Raw genomic sequence first — 18,953 nt, 5'->3', positions numbered from 1 at the left:
TCACTTTTCCGTTCCCCAACTAAAAGCTCAAGGGGATTTTTTTTTCTCTAATATTTGCTGTGGGAACCTGGTCGAGCTCCTAGAGGCAAATCTCACAAAATTGTGGGGTCCCTCCTGTGACCTGGAACCTTTAACTCTGAGAGCTGTTTACACTGAGCATCCAGAAATTCATCAGTTACAGTTCAGGTTTTCCTTCCCTGGCACTGGTTCCTGCCACATACCCTCTACTCCAGTAAGCTGAGGCTCCCTGTTTTCACTTGTCCTTCTCCAGTCTGGGCATCAGTGACTCAGCCTATACTCTTCCCTCTTTTATGGATCTAAGAGCTGTTGATTTTTCAGTTCCTAGAGTTTTTACCTGTTAGAGTGGTGACTTCTAAGCTCCTTACATGCAGAACTGAAAATTCTAAGTTCCCTGTACATACTTGTCTCTTTCCTTTCCCTCTTTTTTTTTTTTTTTTTCTGTAAGAACAATTTAAATCTTTCTGTCCTATAGTAAAAGATATGGTAAGTTTCAGGTATGTCCCTTTTTTGTGGAAGAAAGTGAATCAAATGGAGGAAAGTAAATTGGTGTCAGGGCTGAAAATAAATTTGCAGATTTCTGGCTTTGGTCTTCTACTTCACCAACTGTGTGTCTGTGTTAAACAGGCTGTTTTGGCATGGCTTAGAAAAATATATAGGAACTAAATAGTGATAATGCCAGAGAAACTCTCAGGTGAGACCACTTAGTGTCTTGGTCGTTAGATTTTATTTTCTGATGTTGTCTTATGACATCTAAGGTGGGTAAAAATTTGAGTCATACTTGCCTAATGATTTGGAGAAGGAAATGGCAACCCCCTCCAGTATTCTTGCCTGGAGAATCCCATGGACGGAGGAGCTTGGTGGGCTACAGTCCACGGGTCTCGAAGAGTCAGAGCACGACTGAGCGACTTCACTCACTTCCTAATGATTAGTGCCTTTTTTACAGTTAACACATTGCATATAACTAAGCAGGATATAGTCATCATGGTACTTAGAATTATTATGTTTTTCTTTCTCTTGAGAATGATGGCAGGAATTACGATCTCTTAGATCAACCTGTTAAATCTGTTCTTTGGTTGAAAACCTAGATTGAGAACTCATTTATTATATATTCCTTTATTCATTGAATATTTGAGAACCTACTATGCCAGGCCCTATGAATAAAGTGGTGAATGAGAGTTCCTATCTTCACAGAATAATATACCAGTGAACAAGCAGTTACAGTGCACAGTGGTTAATGCTGTTTGGGGATGCTAAAAGAGTCTATAAGAGGGGCCCAAAACCCAGAATCGAGTCAAAGGAAAAGTTTTCCAGAGAAAGATACGTTTAAAGTAAAAGCTAAAGAGGAGCAGGAGTTAACGAACGAAGGAGCAGAGATAAAAGGGGGATCCAAGCCAAGGGCCCTTTGGTGAAAATGAAGTGACTTTGGTATTCATTAGCATGTAACATAAGGGAGTGATTTAACTGAAATGACGCTGTAGAGGTGAGCATGTCCCAGGTCAGGAAGGACTGTAAGCCTCCACTGAGCCACCTGAGAAGCATTTTTTAAGGGCATTGGGAAGCTATTGAAGGCCTTTAAGTTGGAGGATGACTTGATTAGACTTGCATTTAGAAAGTTCCCTCTGTCTACAGTGCTGCACAAATTGGTTTGGAGAGAGCGGTAAGGGAGTTGAGAGGAGAAACCTGAAAGCAAGATCAGCTGAGAGATTGTTTCATTCCTGTGGGAGAATGGTTTTTTTCCAGAGTGATACTAATGAAGACTGAGGAAAGCTTAGGGATTTGAGTGTTATTTAAGAGCTAAAATCCCTGTGTCTTGCTTAGGTCACTGGGTAGATGGTTAGTATAGTATTCATTGAAGAAAGAACCCAAGAGAAGAAAGGAGGTTTGACATTTTTGGGGGGAGGAGAGGGATGGTGGGAGAAGTGGGAACCAAGAGAAGATGAGCTTAATTCGGACTATTGAAATTGAGGTGTCTGAATTTTCTGTGGTGAGGTAGAAAAATATACCCCTGAGTATATACGTCTCAAACACAGGAGAAGGGTGTTAGCTGGAAATAAAAATTAAGATTCATCAGCATATAAATGAACATGTAGGAGTGCTTTGAATAATAACTGCAGTACTTTGGAACAGTGTCTTTGGTATAATGGACACTTATTAAATATTTTTTGAATGAATACGTGACTAGATGCCGTGGGAGTGGTTTTGAGTGAGAAAAGAGGTAGGCTTGCGCCAGTATTGGGAGGAAATGAAACAATTAGGGACAGGCTGTGTAAGAAGGAGCAGTGAGAGATAGGAGGAAAACCTGGGAGAACCCAAAGGAGGAAAAACAGCGTGAACCCAAAGGGGAAAGAATATTTTAAGAAAGACCGAAAGGCTGTCAGGGTCAGGAGAATAAGAAGATTACTAAAACGTGTTTCTTGGATTTTTCCTCAAGGATGTGATTTACCTGGGTGAAGAGAAGGAGATCAGTGGTCTGGAGGGATGGGATTAAAAACCTTATTGCAGTGAGTTCAGGAATGAGGAAACAGAAACATCTAGTGAGGACAGGTCTTCAGTTTGGTTGTGAAGGGCCTGTGGGGAGACAGAATGGCTGCCAGGCAGGAAATAGTGATCAAGGGATGGGTGTTAGAGCTTGTGTTTTTAATGGTAAGGTTGTGAACATGTTTAATGCTCATTATAGGAAGTCAACAGAAAAGGATAAAGTTAAGAGGAGAGAGTAATAATACAGTAAAGTTTGTAGAAGTGATTTGACTTGGGCAGGAGGGCCACCTCTCCTGTATGAGACAGGAAGAAGGTTTGGTGTTAGAAAATCAAGCGAATTTTCATCATAAGACTTTTTGTTTCTGTGAAGTAGCAAGATAGAAGTTTAAATAACTAAAGTAGTATGTGCTTATTTAAAATTATTTAGAATGCAGAGATATAAAATAGAAATTTAAAATTTCATTCTTTGCCCTTTCATTGTGTTCCTCAGAGATTAACTGGTTTTAGTTTCTAATGCATCCTATCAGATTTCTTTCTAAATACACACAAACTGTATTCACATGAGAGATTGCAAAAAGATTTTAACTGTTTTTTTTAAAAAGTGGGGTCATACTATACATATGATTGTGTAACAGACCTTTTTTTCCCCTATCATACCATATTTGGTTTTCTTTCCGAACCGAGCACATAATAAATCTACCTTTTTTCTTTTCAGTAGCTTATACTGTTCCATATATGGAGATACTGTTTTTTTTTAACCATTATAATCATGGGAATTTAAGTTGACTCTAGTTTCTTGATGTTAAAAATGATACTCAGTGGATGTCCTTAACAGTAAATAGTATGGTCAAATCATATTCAGGGTTTTAATGTATTCAATTATGTCTGTATTAATCCCTGGTTTATTAGTGTATTCAGTGGGTTATGATCTGTTACAGTGATTTTTTTTAAGATTTCTTTCTTTCTTTTTGGCTGTGTTGGGTCTTTGTTGCTGCGGGCGGGCTTGTCTCTAGCTGTGGCGAGTGCGGGCTGCTCTTCGTTGTGGTGCCCAGCTTCTCGCTGTGGTGGCTTCTCTTGTCGCTGAGCGCAGACCTAGGATGCGCGGGTTTCAGTTCTTGCAGCGTGTGTGCTCAGTGGTTGTGGCCCCAGGGCTCTAGAGCCCTGGCTCAGTAGTTGCAGCAAATGGGCTTAGCTGCCTTGCGGCTTGTGGGATCATCCCGGAGTAGGAGTTGAACCCACGGCACATGGACTTACTTTCTCCTCAGCATGTGAAATCTTAGTTCCCTGACCAGGAATTGAATCCATGTCCCTTGCACTGTAAAGCAGATTCTTAACCACTCGCCCATCAGGGAAGTCCTGATATGGATACTGACTTCCCTGGTGATCCAGGGGTTAAGACTCTGCACTCCCAATGCAAGGGGCCAGGGTTTGATCCTTGGTCAGGGGACTAGATCCCACATGCAGCAACCACCTGATGCAGCCAAATAAATAAATTTTGGGGCTTCCCAGGTGGCTCAGATGGTTAAAGAAATCTGCCTGCAATGCAGGACACCCAGGTTCAATCCTTGGGTCAGGAACATCCCCTGGAGAAGGAAATGACAACCCACTCCAGTGTACTTGCCTGGAAAATCCCATGGACAGAGGCACCTGGTGGGCTACAGTCCATGGGGTCACAGAGAGTCGGACATGACTGAGTGACTAACACTTTCTTCACTTTCCCCTGCATTGGCAGGAAGATTCTTAACCCCTGGACCATTAGGGAGGCCTGATTGTAATCTATTTTGGTGTTTATATTTGGCCACTGTGAATGCCTGTGTGTCCCTTGTGTCCTTCTGACACGTCCCCATCATGCGTTGATCACTTCCTTAGCTCAGTTTTCTAGGCTCCTCTTGTATTCCATGCCTTAGCTCTGGAGTGAGTCTTTTCTGAGGAGCTCTGGATCCTTGAGGATGGTTTTAAAACCAGTGCCACATGTGCTCATGCTATCGAGTGTTGTGCCTCTCAGGCCCTGGTAGTGGGCAGAGCTCATAGTTATTTTATTGCTGAGTCTGTTTGTCAAGTGTATGTATGTATGGGGCTTTCCTGGTGACTCAGTGGTAAAGAATCTGTCTGTAATGCAGGCGACCTGGGTTTGATCCCTCGGTCAGGAAGATTTCCTGGAGAAGGAAATGGCAACCCATTCCAGTATTCTTGCCTGGGAAATCCCATGGACAGAGGAGCCTGGTGAGCTACAGTCCATGGGGTCACAAATAAGTCAGACAGAACTTAGTGACTAAACAATAACATACATATATATGTATATATAATATCATGAGTTTACATTGATACTTCCAATGCCAGTTCAATACCACCCAGTTCATTCTAGTTTTTTTCCCTTTCCATTTTTGTAATTCTTCTCTCTTACAGTGAAAAACCTGTCATTGTTCAGTATGTTTACTTATTTGATGAATCTGCCTATATGTGACTGATCTCCCATGGCCACCTCCACTCACTCCTCACTTCACTTGAATTCTGCCAGTCCATGCCAGACTGCCTCTTCCACATAGATGAAGATGGCTTCACCTTGCCTGTGCTCCAGCATACCATGCTGGGTGAGGACCTAGGACTTCCATGCTGGGCTCCTCATTATTTTCAGGGTCTTACACTTAGCAGCAGCTTAAACTGAGACGATAATTCTTTTAAAGAGCCATAAGGACTGCATCATAATTTACTAACAAGTAAGAATTATATTGGAGGAGGAAATGGCAACCCACTCCAGTGTTCTTGCCTGGAGAATCCCAGGGACAGGGGAGCCTGGTGGGCTGCCATCTCTGAGGTCGCACAGAGTCGGACACAACTGAAGCGACTTAGCAGCAGCAGCAGCACACTCTGTACGGGGTCCCTCGTTCCTTTTCCACTCTGTGGACCTGCTCATTTTACATTTTGAGTTACATGTAAGGAAATACACAGATCTTGGAGTGAACTCTTGGACTGAGTTTTGATAAGTGTAACTGTGGATATTCAGTGGCCAAGAAAGTTTCTTAGTGTTCCCTTGCATTTAATTTCTACTTTTCCTTCAAAGAGGAGAGGATTGTTACTGAACTTTATATTTTTAGTAACACGTGTGTCTCAATGAATGTAGCTTTAAGATGTGTCTTCCAAATTAAAAAATTTTTTTTTTACTTGTGCTGGGAAAAACACGTAACACAAATGTATCCTCTTAACTATTTTTAAGTGTATAGTTCAGTAGTGTTAACTATATTCACATTACTGTGGAACATATCCTCTCTTTTTCATCTTGCAGAACTGAAGCTCTGTACCCATCAAACAACAACTCTCTTTTAGCCCTTCACTACTTTCTGTTTCTGTAATTTTGACAACTCTAGATATCTCTATATGAGTGGAATCATGCCATATTTGTCCTCATATATTGTGTGTGTGTGTGTATTTAAAAGAGTGATTTGGCTATTCTCAGTAATTTTCTTTCCCATAAACACTTTTTAATCAACTTGTTAATATGTATAAAAATTCCATAGTGATTTTTATATGGACTGCATTAAATCTGTCAGTTTGGGGAAAATTACCATGACAACTATCAATATATTGAGTCTTCCAGTCTGTAAACACAGTATATCTGTTTATTCAGATCTTTATTTCTGTAGTATATTATAGTTTTGAACATAAATTTTGTACATTGTATAAAATATGTTCATAAGTACTTTGAGTTTTCTTGATACTATTTTAGATGGAATTATTATTATTTTAAAGACTATATTTTTATAGATTTTTAGGCACAATTTTAGGTTTACATAAAAACGGAACAGAAAATACAGAAAGTCTCTATATACTCCCTCACAGTACCCCCTTCCCATTTTTCCTATTTAGTAAGTATTTTTCCCTTGCATTAGTGTTACACATACAACTTTTATACCTGATTAGTCAGTATGGATTTATTTTTATTAACTAAAATCCATAGTCTGCCTTAGGGTCCAGTCCTGTGTTGTGTGTTACATGGGTTTTGACAACCACATAATGACATGTGTCTGTCATTACAATATCATACAAAGTGTGTTTCTATTGCACTGAAAATCCTCTGTGGTTCACCTGTTCATCCCTCCATGCCACTAATCCTCGACAACTACTAATATATTTTTTTACAGTCTCAATAGTTTTTCCTTTTTCAGAATGTCATGTAGTTGGAATATATGTGTTCTTTTCAGATTGGCTTCCTTCACTTAGCAGTATGCATTTAAGTTTCCTCTATGTCCTTTTGTGGCTTGATACCTCATTTCTTTTTATCACTGAATAATATTGCATTGCATAGTTATGCCACAGTCTATTTATCCACTCACCTATTGAAATACATCTTGATTGCTTCCAGTTTTTGGCAGTTTCAAATAAAGCAACTATAAACTTTCACGTGAAAGTTTTTGTATGGATTTAAGTTGTTAGTTCATTTGAATAAAGACCTAGGATTGCTGGATCATGTAGTGAACGTATGTTTGGTTTTGTGAGAAACTGCCAAACTGTCTTCTAAATGGCTGTACCATTTGGCATTCCCATCAGCAGTGAACAAGAGTTTTATTGTTGCACCTGCGTTTGGTGGTGTCGGTGTTTGGGGGTTTCATCATTCTAAGAAGATTGTAGTGGTATCTCATTTTAATTTACTGTGAGATAATTCCATAATAGTGTATTATGTTGAGCATCTTTTTCATATACTCATTTGTGGTTTGTCTATCTTTGGTGAGGTATCTTAATCTTTTGCCCTTTTTTTTGAAATGGATTGTTTCTTATTGCTTTAAGAGTTTTTTGTGTATTTTGGATAACAGTCTTTTTTCAGTTATGTGTTCTGTGAATATTTATCCCAGTCTATAGCTTGTCTTTTCATTTTCTTTAGAGTCACTTTGCAAAACAGAAATGTTTAGTTTTTATTAAGTTCGACATTATCAATCTTCTTTTTCATAGATCACAGTTTTATTGGTGTATTTAAGAAATCATTGCCAAGCCCATGGTCCCTTAGATATTTTTCTGTAGTATCTTCTAGTAGTTTCACAGTTTTTGTGTTGTATGTTTGGCTCTGTGATTTAATTTTTGTGACAGGTAAAATCTGTATCTCGATTCACCTTCTTACATGTAGTATCTATTTGTTCCAGCACTACTTGTTGAAAAGACAGTCCTCTACTGAATTGCCTTTGGTCCTTTGGCAGAGAACAGTTTGACTATATTTGTGTATATGTGATTTGGGCTTTCTATTCTGTTTCCTCGATTTATTTGTCCTTTCTTTTTTCCACTACAACATGGATTAGTGATCATTATAGCTTTATAATGAATCTTCAAGTTGAGTAGTGTCTGTCTTTTGACTTTGTTCTTTTCTTTCAATAGTATGTTGGCTATTCTGGGTCTTTTGCTTTTTCATATAATAATTAGAATCAGTTTGCCAATGCTCACAAAATAAATGGATGAGAGTTTTGTTTTTTTTTTTTAGTTTGTTTTTTAAATGGTAGTAAAAATTTTTTTCTAAGTGGGGAGATATGAAAAATTGTGAGATACTAAAGGAGTGAAACTTGTCAGGTGGGCTTGGCCTTGGTTCCAGTGTGAGATGGTAACATAGGAGGCTTCTGAACTCATCTCTTCCTAAAGACACCAAATCTTAGAGCTGTACACAGAAGACTTCCCTCTGAAAGGAATCCAGAAACTGGATGAGTAATTGCTGCACATTGGGCAAATGAGGAAAAACCCATGGCAAAAAGAATCAGAAAAACTGAGATAAACTCGTTCCAAAAAACCCACCCCCAGCACAGCAACACACGGTGAGGAGAGAACTTAAAAATCCCAGTTTGTGAGGCGTGGAGCGGTTGGACCCAGCCTGTAGCACCCCAGTATTTTAGCCTTTGACCTAAAGGATGGCCCCCAAAACACCTGGCTCTGAAAGCCAGTGAAGCTTGTGTCTCTGGGACCCTGAAGGCTATAGCAAACAGGGAAGTAATTCTTAATAGTTCTTGCCATGGCTGCCCCCCAGAATTCACTGCAGAGACAGAAGACAGAAATACCTGTTTCCCAGTCTTTCTCTGAAGGAGGACTATTTGCATATTCAAAGTGCTGCTGCATAAGAGTCAAGTTTCTAATTCACCACACATCTAGGGACAGACCGCAGTGCTGCATACAGACTTGAGAGGCTGGCGGGTATCACTTCACATTCTCCTTCTGGTCTACTTCATGTCACTGTGGTCTCTCTGTCATGAGTTGCACACTCATCTGTTGTCCTGGCTCTTGTGGCTGCATTTTAGGGGATGCACCTCTGTTTCGCTTGCATTCATGGGTCCCACAGGACTGTAACAAAGAAACAGTTCTTACCTACCTATCTGCTAACTAGCTCTGAGGGAGCTGACTAAAAAACCCAGTTCCCAGTCTCTCCCTGAAAGATCTACCTACATACTTTAAAAGCTGCTGTGGATGGTCCAGCTTCTAGTCAGCCTGCATCTAGGTGCTGACTGAGATCCCCTCTTTGGGACACTGGCAGATCTTGGCACACCCTCAACTAAGAAGATTGAAATTGTATTAAGCATCTTTTCTGACCACAGTGGGTATGAAATTAGAAGTCAGTTGCAAGAAGCCAATTGGATAATTCAGAAATATCTTGAGATTAAACAATATGCTACTAAACAAGGAGAATCAAAAAAGAAATCAGCATATGTTAATATTAGAAGATCTAGCCAGAGCAGTTAGGCAAGAAAAAGAAATAAAAGGCTGCTGCTGCTTTTCTCTCTTTTTTTGGCTGTGCTGCACAACTTATGGGATCTCAGTTGCCTGATCAGGGATTGAACCTAGGCCACAGCAGTGAAAGCCCAGATTCCCACTAGACCACCAGGGAAATCTCAAAGGCTTCCCAATTGGAAAGGAAGAAGTAAAACTCTCACTGTTTCCAAGTGACACAGTACTACATGTAGAAAACCCTAAAGATAACACCAAAAGACTGTCAGAACTAATTGACAAATTCACTAAAGATCATGGCATCTGGTCCCATCACTTCATGGGAACTAGATGGGGGAAACAGTGGAAACAGTGTCAGACTTTATCTTTTTGGGCTCCAAAATCACTGCAGATGGTAACTGCAGCCATGAAATTATAAGATGTTTACTCCTTGGAAGGAAAGTTATGACCAACGTAGATAGCATATTCAAAAGCAGAGACATTACTTTGCTAACAAAGGTCCGTTTAGTCAAGGCTGTGGTTTTTCCAGTGGTCATGTATGGATGTGAGAGTTGGACTGTGAAGAAAGCTGAGCGCCGAAGAATGATGCTTTTGAACTGTGGTGTTGGACAAGAGTCTTGAGAGTCCCTTGGACTACAAGGAGATCCACCCAGTCCATTCTAAAGGAGATCAGCCCTTCGTGTTCTTTGGAAAGACTGATGCTAAAGCTGAAACTCTAGTACTTTGGCCACCTCATGCAAAGAGTTGACTCATTGGAAAAGACCCTGATGCTGGGGTGGATTGGGGGTAGGAGGAAAAAGGGACAACAGAGGATGAGCTGGCTGGATGGCATCACCGACTCGATGGACATGAGTTTGAGTGAACTCCAGGAGATGATGATGGACAGGGAGGCCTGGCGTGCTACGATTCATGGGGTTGGCAAAGAGTCGGACATGACTGAGCGACTGAACGGAACTGAACTGAAAATTGGAAAACATAATTATCAGGTGGGAATAGATTGATCAGAAGGGTTGGAATAGTAAGAATGGGAGAAGTTAATAATTGTAATTTGTGGAAAAAAGAAAATACCAGAACCAAGACACTTCTTTGAGAAAGATCTTCAGTGTTCTTCTTACTTGCTGCAAGTAATAAATTCTTCCTTCTCCCGGAAAAAAAAAAAAACTAACCAAAATGAGAATCTGTAAACCTTGTTCTTCCCTTCAGTAATAGCACTCCCATAATGTATTTTGGTTAAATAAAAAGATTTTGATCATTCATTAGGTTAATTAAAGTGAGATTCTTATTGATGTCACTTAAAAAAAAAAGAATGAGTATAAGCGTTTTGTTTTTACTTAAATTGTACTATACTTTTTTAAATTGTCATATTATTTTTGATAGTTTTTTAAGCACACATGCAAGCACATTCACATGTGCAGATATCATTTTTACTGAATGTTTACTAAATACTTTCTTTGGGTGTGAGATATATATATATAGATATAGGTATATAGATGGGTAGATAGATAGATAGATAATCGTTCAGTCATGTCCGACTCTTTGCAACCCCATGGACTGCAGCCTGCCAGGCTCCTCTGTCCTTGGGGATTCTCTAGGCAAGGGTACTGGAGTAGGTTGCCATGCCCTCCTCTAGGGGATCTTCCCGACCCAGGGATCGAGCCCAGGTCTCCCATATTGCAGGCAGATTCTTTACCATCTGAGCCACCAGGGAAACCCATACTGCTCTTGAAATTTATCCTATGGTCTAAACATCATATTAGGCTTTGATCTCATTCTTTGAAGAGCTTACAGTGGAAATTTCAGATTTGTTGCAGGCAGTTTTTGTTGGCAACCTTCTACACAAGGGGAATTTTGCTGGGGGCTCTGCAAAGAATTTTCATCTTTACCAAAAAAAGAGATACGTGATGAGAAAATCTTGCTACTGCTCTTTCATTTCTGATTTGGACACTGACCGGGAAATGATACCTGATGCTGAGATTTGTGACCAGGAGGCTGCATTAGGACCAAAGCCAACTTGTGTTAATGAAGGAGCGGTAGAAGAGAGAGTATGGTCACTTTGGAGATTCTTTAACCATACCTTTACCATATGATCCAGCTACACTCATAAACAGTTTCATCTGTAAGTTATATCAGGAGAGAGAGATTTAGAAGCTTAACAAAGTCCTGTCATGACTATCAACAAAGAAAGTGTGTGTTTTGACTTTAAAATTTAAATATGTTCCTCATTTTTGACAATGCAAAAATAACAAGCTCTAAATCAGGGGGAAAAGTGAACACAAATGAAAAATACCAAGAGTAATAGACAAAGTAGTACAGTTTTCCAAATCTTACAGATGAGGCTATTGTATCAGTGATAACTGATGAAGCTTTAGGGGATTAGGTCAATGGTCAAAAGTGTCTGGACAGGCCAGAACACCCTTTACCTGTTCTCAGAAAAATGTATGATATAAGGGAAGAGAGCATATATAGCCTGACAGTTTTTCATATATAGACACATGATCACCTGTTAGGATGGGACTGTTTAAATAAAACATCTTAAATTGTTTCTCTCTCTCTCTCTCTCTCTCCCTCTCTCTTTCTCTCTCTTTTTTTGGTCACACTGCAAGGATTGCGAGATCTTAGTTCCCCAACCAGGAATTGAACCCATGCCCTTGGCAATGAAGTCACCAAATCTTAACAACTGGACCTCCAGGGAATTCCCCATTTTTCTTTCTTTACTCATCTTGTTTGAGGGACCTTGGGTAGACAACAGAAATAGTTGAAGGCTATTAGATTAAGTTGTAATAAGAGAAAGTAATAAGAAATGTAAATTCATTATGTTGTTCATGTAGGAAGCCCAGTAATTGTTGACTTATTCTTAGCACCTTGCTTTTTTACCTTAACAGAATATATGTTATGAAAGTCATATCATTTCCTGAATTCGAGGAAATACATTTTGATGATTATTAGCATTACAGAAGCATAAAGTCATCATGCAGTATTAATAATGGAAAGAAAAACAGAAAAGATGAAAATAAACAGTTTAACTACTATAATGAAGTAAACATTGTATTCTGGGATCATGTGCCTGTTTGTAAATTCAGCTCATAGGTTTGTGCCTGTTTCTGTACTAGGGAATTAATGGTCTCTGTAAGAAGCTTAGACCTACTTACTTTCTTGTATTACATGTAATAATAACCAAGCAGTTCTAATTCTCTTCTTCCTTAAAATGTTAAGGTAAGTCTTTAATAAAAGTGAAATAAAAGTATGTGTTTAGTCTGTGATTGCTGTGACACAATATTCTGTGACAACAGAATATTCTTTTATTAAGGAAAATCACCTATATTTTCAAAAATTAGTGTTGAAATGAACTCATTGTAAACTTTGTCTTGGGCTTAGTCCTGAATTGAGAAACTGGAGAGTTCTGAAATGGATGAGTTTTAAGGTGTTTTGTTTCTCAAATTTATTTTCACTTGGAGGTTGTGCAAAAGATCTACTTCAGATACTCTGTCACTTACACTCAGTCCACAATGAAAACTAGACCAAAAGTTGAGCTTTCCAGAGATTTAGTGTTGGACTACTTTGTGGCACTAGGGTTTTGGAAAGGCCTGTATAGAAGTGGTGCCTCTGGACATGTTAGTTGCTTTGGGGCTTCCCAGGTGGCTCAGTGGTAAAGAATCCATCTGCCTATGCAGGAGATGCAGAAGACACAGGTCCGATCCCTGGATTGGAGTGATCCCTTGGGGGAGCAAATGGCAACCCAACTCTAGTGTTCTTGCTTGAAAAATTCCATGAACAGAGGAACCTGCTGGGCTTCAGTCCATGAGGTCACTAAGAGTCAGACACAAGTGAGCAACTGAGCACGCGCATTCACGTACTGTGTCAATCAGAACTTGTTTGGGATTTTGTGATTGTTGTCAGTGCTTGATAAATGGTGGGGGTGGAGGAGGGAGACAGTGGGTAGAGAGTGGGTTCGTTTCTGATAGATTCTGTCCAAATTAAAAAGAGGAGCTTTTAATTGCCCTCAGTTTATTTAACTTAGTGGAACCCCACCATATTTTTGTTAGCCAGTGATGAAAAAGCCAACAAATAACTTTCCTTTGAGTAATATGAACAACACCAGAAGAAAGCATTTTATGTTAAAGGGTTGTGTGTTCCCTTAGTAGCCATGGTCTGTAGTGTACTGAGTGTGTTTTACCAGGTAAATTACTAGTCCAGATGGCTAAACTTTTGGGGTATATAAAACCAAAATCCATTTCAGGAAGCTATCCACTTTGCATAGTTTTGGATCCATTCTAGTTAATGGTAATGCTCTTAATTTGTTCTTAAAATACAACTTTTAACTGTATGCTTTTTTGATTTTTACCTAGGTTACACAATGTTCTCCTATGCTTGAGATCTACAGACTACGTATCCTGCAAGAACTAATCAATGGTTTTTCATCTCCTGGAAATAAAAACATAAATATGGTGCCAAAAGAACTCTTTACCTTACTCTGACAACAGTTTATTCGGCTATACTTTTATATTGAAGAGACGTATACAGATTCAATTACTTGTGCGGAGACTGGCGTGTAGGATCATGGACCATCCTAGTAGGGAAAAGGATGAAAGACAACGGACAACTAAACCCATGGCACAAAGGAGAGAACATTGTTCCCGACCATCCGGCTCAACATCCTCTGGGGTTCTTATGGTGGGACCCAACTTCAGGGTTGGCAAGAAGATAGGGTGTGGGAACTTCGGAGAGCTCAGATTAGGTAAGAACTTTGTTCTTGTTATTGGTTTAGACTAACAGCAACAGCAGAAGCTGTAATAAGCTTTGATGTGTTTCAAGACACGCAGTTTATAATTTTATAAGATGTTCTTGTAATGAGGGACTGTTGTTAAAAGAACTGAAGAATTCCTGAAGGTGACTGTAGTCATTGTCAAGTGTTATTGGTATCCCAGGTTCATCCCTCTATGTGTGTGATAGGATTTAATATTTTCTGCTAGTGCTGAGATTTTATGATGGAGGGAGATCCGTATGCAGGTAACAGTAAAATGAAGATTCTGATTTAGTTGGTTGGAGAGATAGAGCCCTGCGTTCATCTTTTTAACAAACTCCCAGTTGGTTGAGATGCTGTTGGTCCTTGAGTCACATTTTGAGAAAGGTTATTAAGGCTTTACTTTAATTCAGACTCTGCCCCTAGTTAAAGGAAGAGTAAATCCTTACTCAGTGATCCCGTACTTCCTCTGCAAGGAGATACATCAGTGTTTAGAGAGGTTTTCCAACTGATACTATGTTTACATTCCTTCCTGGAAGTTCCAGCATCAGGACTAAGCTAGAGCTCCAAGGAGAAACTTTGCAATTTTTTGTTTCCCAACCAAGGAGAGATTTTTTTTTTTGAGTATTAATTTATGTGTGAGATGATGAATAATGATAAAATCAACCAATTTGAAGACGTGAAATTGGGAAGAAGGTACATTGGTTATTTAGACACTTTTTATGACCTTCTCTAGGTGAATGCAGAAGAAAAAATGAAAGATAAATTTGTGATGTCATCAGCTTAGAGACTGTGATAGATCCTTTTTTAGGCTAAAGTGTTTTCTTATTTTTCATAGCTGGTGAGGCTGTATATTATTACGAAGACCTATTGTAAGAGGCTTTGCCCTCTGAGGGGACAGAGCATGGGAGGTTAAGATGACTTTTGTTGATTACCTCTGCTACTTTTGATGATTTTTCAAAAGAAGATTGAAAAAAATCTTCTCATCCCCCCATACAGAGATTCAGCTGTGCTAGCCAGAGATCACTGGGTGCAGAATTGAATTTAAGGATGCTGAGAATGAATTTATTTTTACCGCTAGAAGACTAGCAGCCTGGGATTTTAAGACCTGACTAGGATAATGAAAGCCTTTTTATATTTAGTGATGTATTCATGTTCGGGTTAGCAAAGCCCGCAGATGCTACTGAGAATAGGAGTAAGATGTGTAATTTCACACTGCTTGAGTTCCTATCAACTGTTGAGTTGCTTTAGCAGCTAGGTTTGTGAATATTCATTTATATAATGGATTGACTTTGCTCTAGCAACACAGTAGTACTTGAATTAAATAGATTATGACATAAACATCCACAGAATTACTGCTGAGAGTCAGTTTACAATGTATATAAATTCATGCTTTCTCAAAACACCATAAAATTGTTTAGTTTCTATAAGGATGAAGGAAAATTTTGGTGAGTGAAAACTGGAAATGTATCTTAGTTACTTGAGTCTGGATTTGAATTGAGTGTATGATCTTTATGTTTACACAAAAATGGAAAAATCTATTCAAGTCGAAGGATAAATTTGTAGCCTATGTATATTCTCAGACTGGTTAAGTATTGTGTTTTAGTTCCTGTAATGAAGCTAGGGTAATTATGATGGGTCTCATTTTGACTTGCCTTGTAGTCAGTAGAAAGAACTCATCTTTCTTTTCTTGTGTGCCGATGAGGTTTTCATTCGCTCTGGGACCATTACTGTTGGGGCATTGTATCTGGGAATACTTTTTATTGACAGAAACAAGAAAAGGAACGTTCAGAATTATTTGATACCTTCCTGACAATAGGGTGTGCTATATACTACATTCCATTGCCCTCTTTCTGTGATATTAGAAAGTAGAGGACTGTGCAGATAACAGAAGGTGTAAACTGGAAAATTCTGAACTCAAGAAGGTACAGACAGGCCTCCACCCAGGCTACCATTACAGGGCTATGCTTTCTTCTCCAAATTCATTTCTTTCTCAAGCTACACTGTCCCTTCTGTCTCTCAAATAATCAACTGTATTTGTGGTTCAGAGCTTTTACACCTACAGTTCCTTATGTCTGCAGAATTCTTTCTTCAAAATTTTGCTTAGCTGATTGCTTCTTATTCCTCAGGCCTCAACTTTCATGTTGCTGTCTCAGAGAAACATGCTGTGACTTCTTTTCCACCTTCATTTAAAATAGTGTGTTTCTCCCCAGCCGCATTCTATCCCATCAGACTGCTTCATGTTATTCATCACGTTGATCACTGTCCAAAGTCATTTTATTAATATATGTTTACCTGTTAAATTGCCTCTCTTTATGCATGAATATAAGCCCCTCGGAGGGCAGGGGATTCTGTCTGTATTATTTGCTGCTGTTATTTGTGGCATTGAAGAAAAGACAGCCAGCTGAATAGGAAGCAGAGGGGCAGCAGGAACAGGAGCATCCTTGGGTTCCTGGTAGGAGTGGGTCATGGTGGGTAGTGGCCTTAATGTTTAGATAGACTCTTGGATTCCAGACAGAGAACCCTCCCCAAACAGGTGATGATCAGTGTATTTTGGTTCTCTGTAAATCTGTCTCCACCATATCATCCATTTAACAAACACTTCTTGACTATTTACCATCTTGCTAGTCTTTGGGAAAGATACGGAGGATAACAAGGTGTCCCCACGAATCTCACAGTCTGCGGGAAAAGATAAATTAGGAGTATGGGATTAACATATACACACCACTATATCTAAAATAATCAATAAGGATTTACTGTACAGAACAGTGAACTTTATTCAATATCTTGAAATAACCTGTGAAAGAAAAGAATCTGAAAAAAAAAGTATATATGTATGTATAACTGAATCACTTTGCTGTATACCTGAAACAAACATAATATTATAAATCAACTACAATTAAAAAAAAAGAATCTCACAGGCTAGTGGTAGAAAGAGAAAAACAAATTACAGCATAAAGTGATAAGTATTATAGTAGATTGTGTAAAAACTACACTGGCAGAGAAGGTTAATGAAGGTTTCACAGAAGCATGTTATTTGATTAAGAGTAAGATAGGACTTCACTGGTGAGCACAAGGAAGAAGGAGTCTCCACCAGCAGAACGTGTAAGCTCTATGTGCTGTGAAAGTGTTTAGCATAGGGATGTGAAGTGAAAGAAAAGTAATAGATGAGGGTGTAAGATAGGTTGAGACCAGATTGTGAAGTGTTTGTGTGATATTAAAGCATATGGACTTTATCCTGTAGGCAGTGGAGTAGAACCATCAAGGGTTTTATAAAACCAGACATTATCTGGTTTGTATTCTAGAAAGATAATTCCCAGTATAAAATTAGATCAGATAGTAAAGAGGTTGTGGATTTTTGCTCTCATTGTAGTACTTGTCACTTTGAATTACGTTCCTTCATCTCTCTACTTCAAGATATGCTTGATGGTAGTAATTTGCTTTATTGGTATTCTCATATGTATTCATATTCTTAATTCCTTTTATGTGTATGACATATAATGGGTACCTAAGTAGTCCAGGTTAGAGGTGGCTGGGCCTGCCTTAGCTCTGAAAATGGCACTGAGATGCAGAGGAAGGGGTGAATTAGGGGGAGATTTTAGAAGTAGACTATAGGCAGGATTTGTTTGCCAGTTATTTTAGGGGAAGGGGTCAAAAATGGCTGAGTTTGTGAGGTTAGGAAGACCAAGTGAATGAGGAAACCTTTACCAGAGATAGGAAACACAGGACCAGAGTAGGCGGTGGGGAAGGCAAGTAGTTAGACTTGGTGAATATATTGACTTTGAGGAGTGTGCAGCACATAGGCACAAATATGACTATGAGACATAGAAAAGTTTAGGCTTCAGATAGGGATTAAGAAATCATCACTATGTAGGTGTTAATGAACATGCAGTCATGAGTGATGAGATGATGTGGAGCTTGTGTGAGTGGGAGGAAGAGGGTGCATTTAAGGGATGCTAGAAGAGGGAGAGCCTCAAGAACAGAGAAGTTGAAAAGTCAAGAGAACAGTTTCTAGAGGGTTGGAGCGTTGAGCACAGCCTTGTGCCCTAAGGTTAAACAGAAGCTAATTATTACAGCCTTTGGTCTTTTACTTCTGTTTGTATATTTCTGATAACTCCTTTTTTCCTTCCTTTTCTTTTTTTATGAATGCATGTATTTTGTAACCAGGAGGAAAAAAAAGCAATAAAAAGAAAAGCAAAAAATGTGCCTTTAAAGGCATAAGTTTAAAAAAGAAATCTTGCTGTTGCCCAAAATTTTTTTAAAATTCTACTTAAAAGCATCTCCAAAGATAACCACTAATTGTGTTTAATTAATTTAATTTTCCAGAATTAAAATAGTTTATCAGGACATATTTTAGAAATGCAGTCAAACTGTGCTATAAACTTGTTTTTAATCAGCATGAACTTTTGTGTCAGCTTACAGATCTTGCATTTTTAATGTCTGTAGTTAGTAATTTATTGGACTTTCCCTGGTGGCTCAGATAGTAAAGAATTGCCTGCAATGCAGGAGACCCAGGTTCAATCCCTGGGTTGGGGAGATTCCCCTGGAGAAGGAAATGGCAACCCACTCCCCTATTCTTGCCTGGAAAATCCCATTGGCAGAGGACCCTGGCAACTGCAGTCCATGGGATTGCAAAGAGTTGGACATGACTGTGCACAGTCTGCACAGTACAGTAGTTTATAAGCCAGTCTTAATATACAGATAAATTATTTCTATTTTTAAATTATAAATAATACTATACTAAACATCCTTATAGGTGCTTGTAATAAATACATCTTTGTAGTCCAAACTTGGTCATTATTTCCTTAGGATAAGTCCTGGAAATGTACTTTCTATGTCAGAAATACATACATATTTGTGATCTTGTTACATATTGTCAGTTTGCCCTCCAGAAAGATAATTTCCCTGATTTCCCTAAACTTTCTATGTGAGTGTGTATGTGTGAGTGAGTATGTGTATGTATTTGTTTCTCTACTTCAGAAACCTTGAACATCATTGAGAACCTTTTCATCTATGCTAGTCT

The 18,953-nt window shown here is 38.9% G+C and overlaps 1 protein-coding gene across 3 annotated transcripts in view; it reads left to right on the top strand.

Annotated features, from left to right (window-relative positions):
- CSNK1G1 (casein kinase 1 gamma 1) overlaps positions 1-18,953 on the top strand; it is a 148,867-nt gene that overhangs the window by 31,833 nt on the left and 98,081 nt on the right. For all 3 annotated transcript variants that reach the window (XM_040226723.1, XM_040226722.1, XM_040226724.1), the window contains exon 2: positions 13,536-13,924. In XM_040226723.1, the coding sequence (XP_040082657.1) occupies positions 13,747-13,924 (178 nt within the window). In that variant the 5' untranslated portion in view covers positions 13,536-13,746. The remainder of the gene's footprint in view (positions 1-13,535; positions 13,925-18,953) is intronic.

Source organism: Oryx dammah, unplaced genomic scaffold (assembly GCF_014754425.2).
Source record: "Oryx dammah isolate SB20612 unplaced genomic scaffold, SCBI_Odam_1.1 HiC_scaffold_26, whole genome shotgun sequence".
NCBI classification, from domain to species: Eukaryota; Metazoa; Chordata; class Mammalia; order Artiodactyla; family Bovidae; genus Oryx; species Oryx dammah.
Note: the sequence above shows the minus strand (reverse complement) of the source record. Positions and strands in the feature narration are given on the sequence as shown.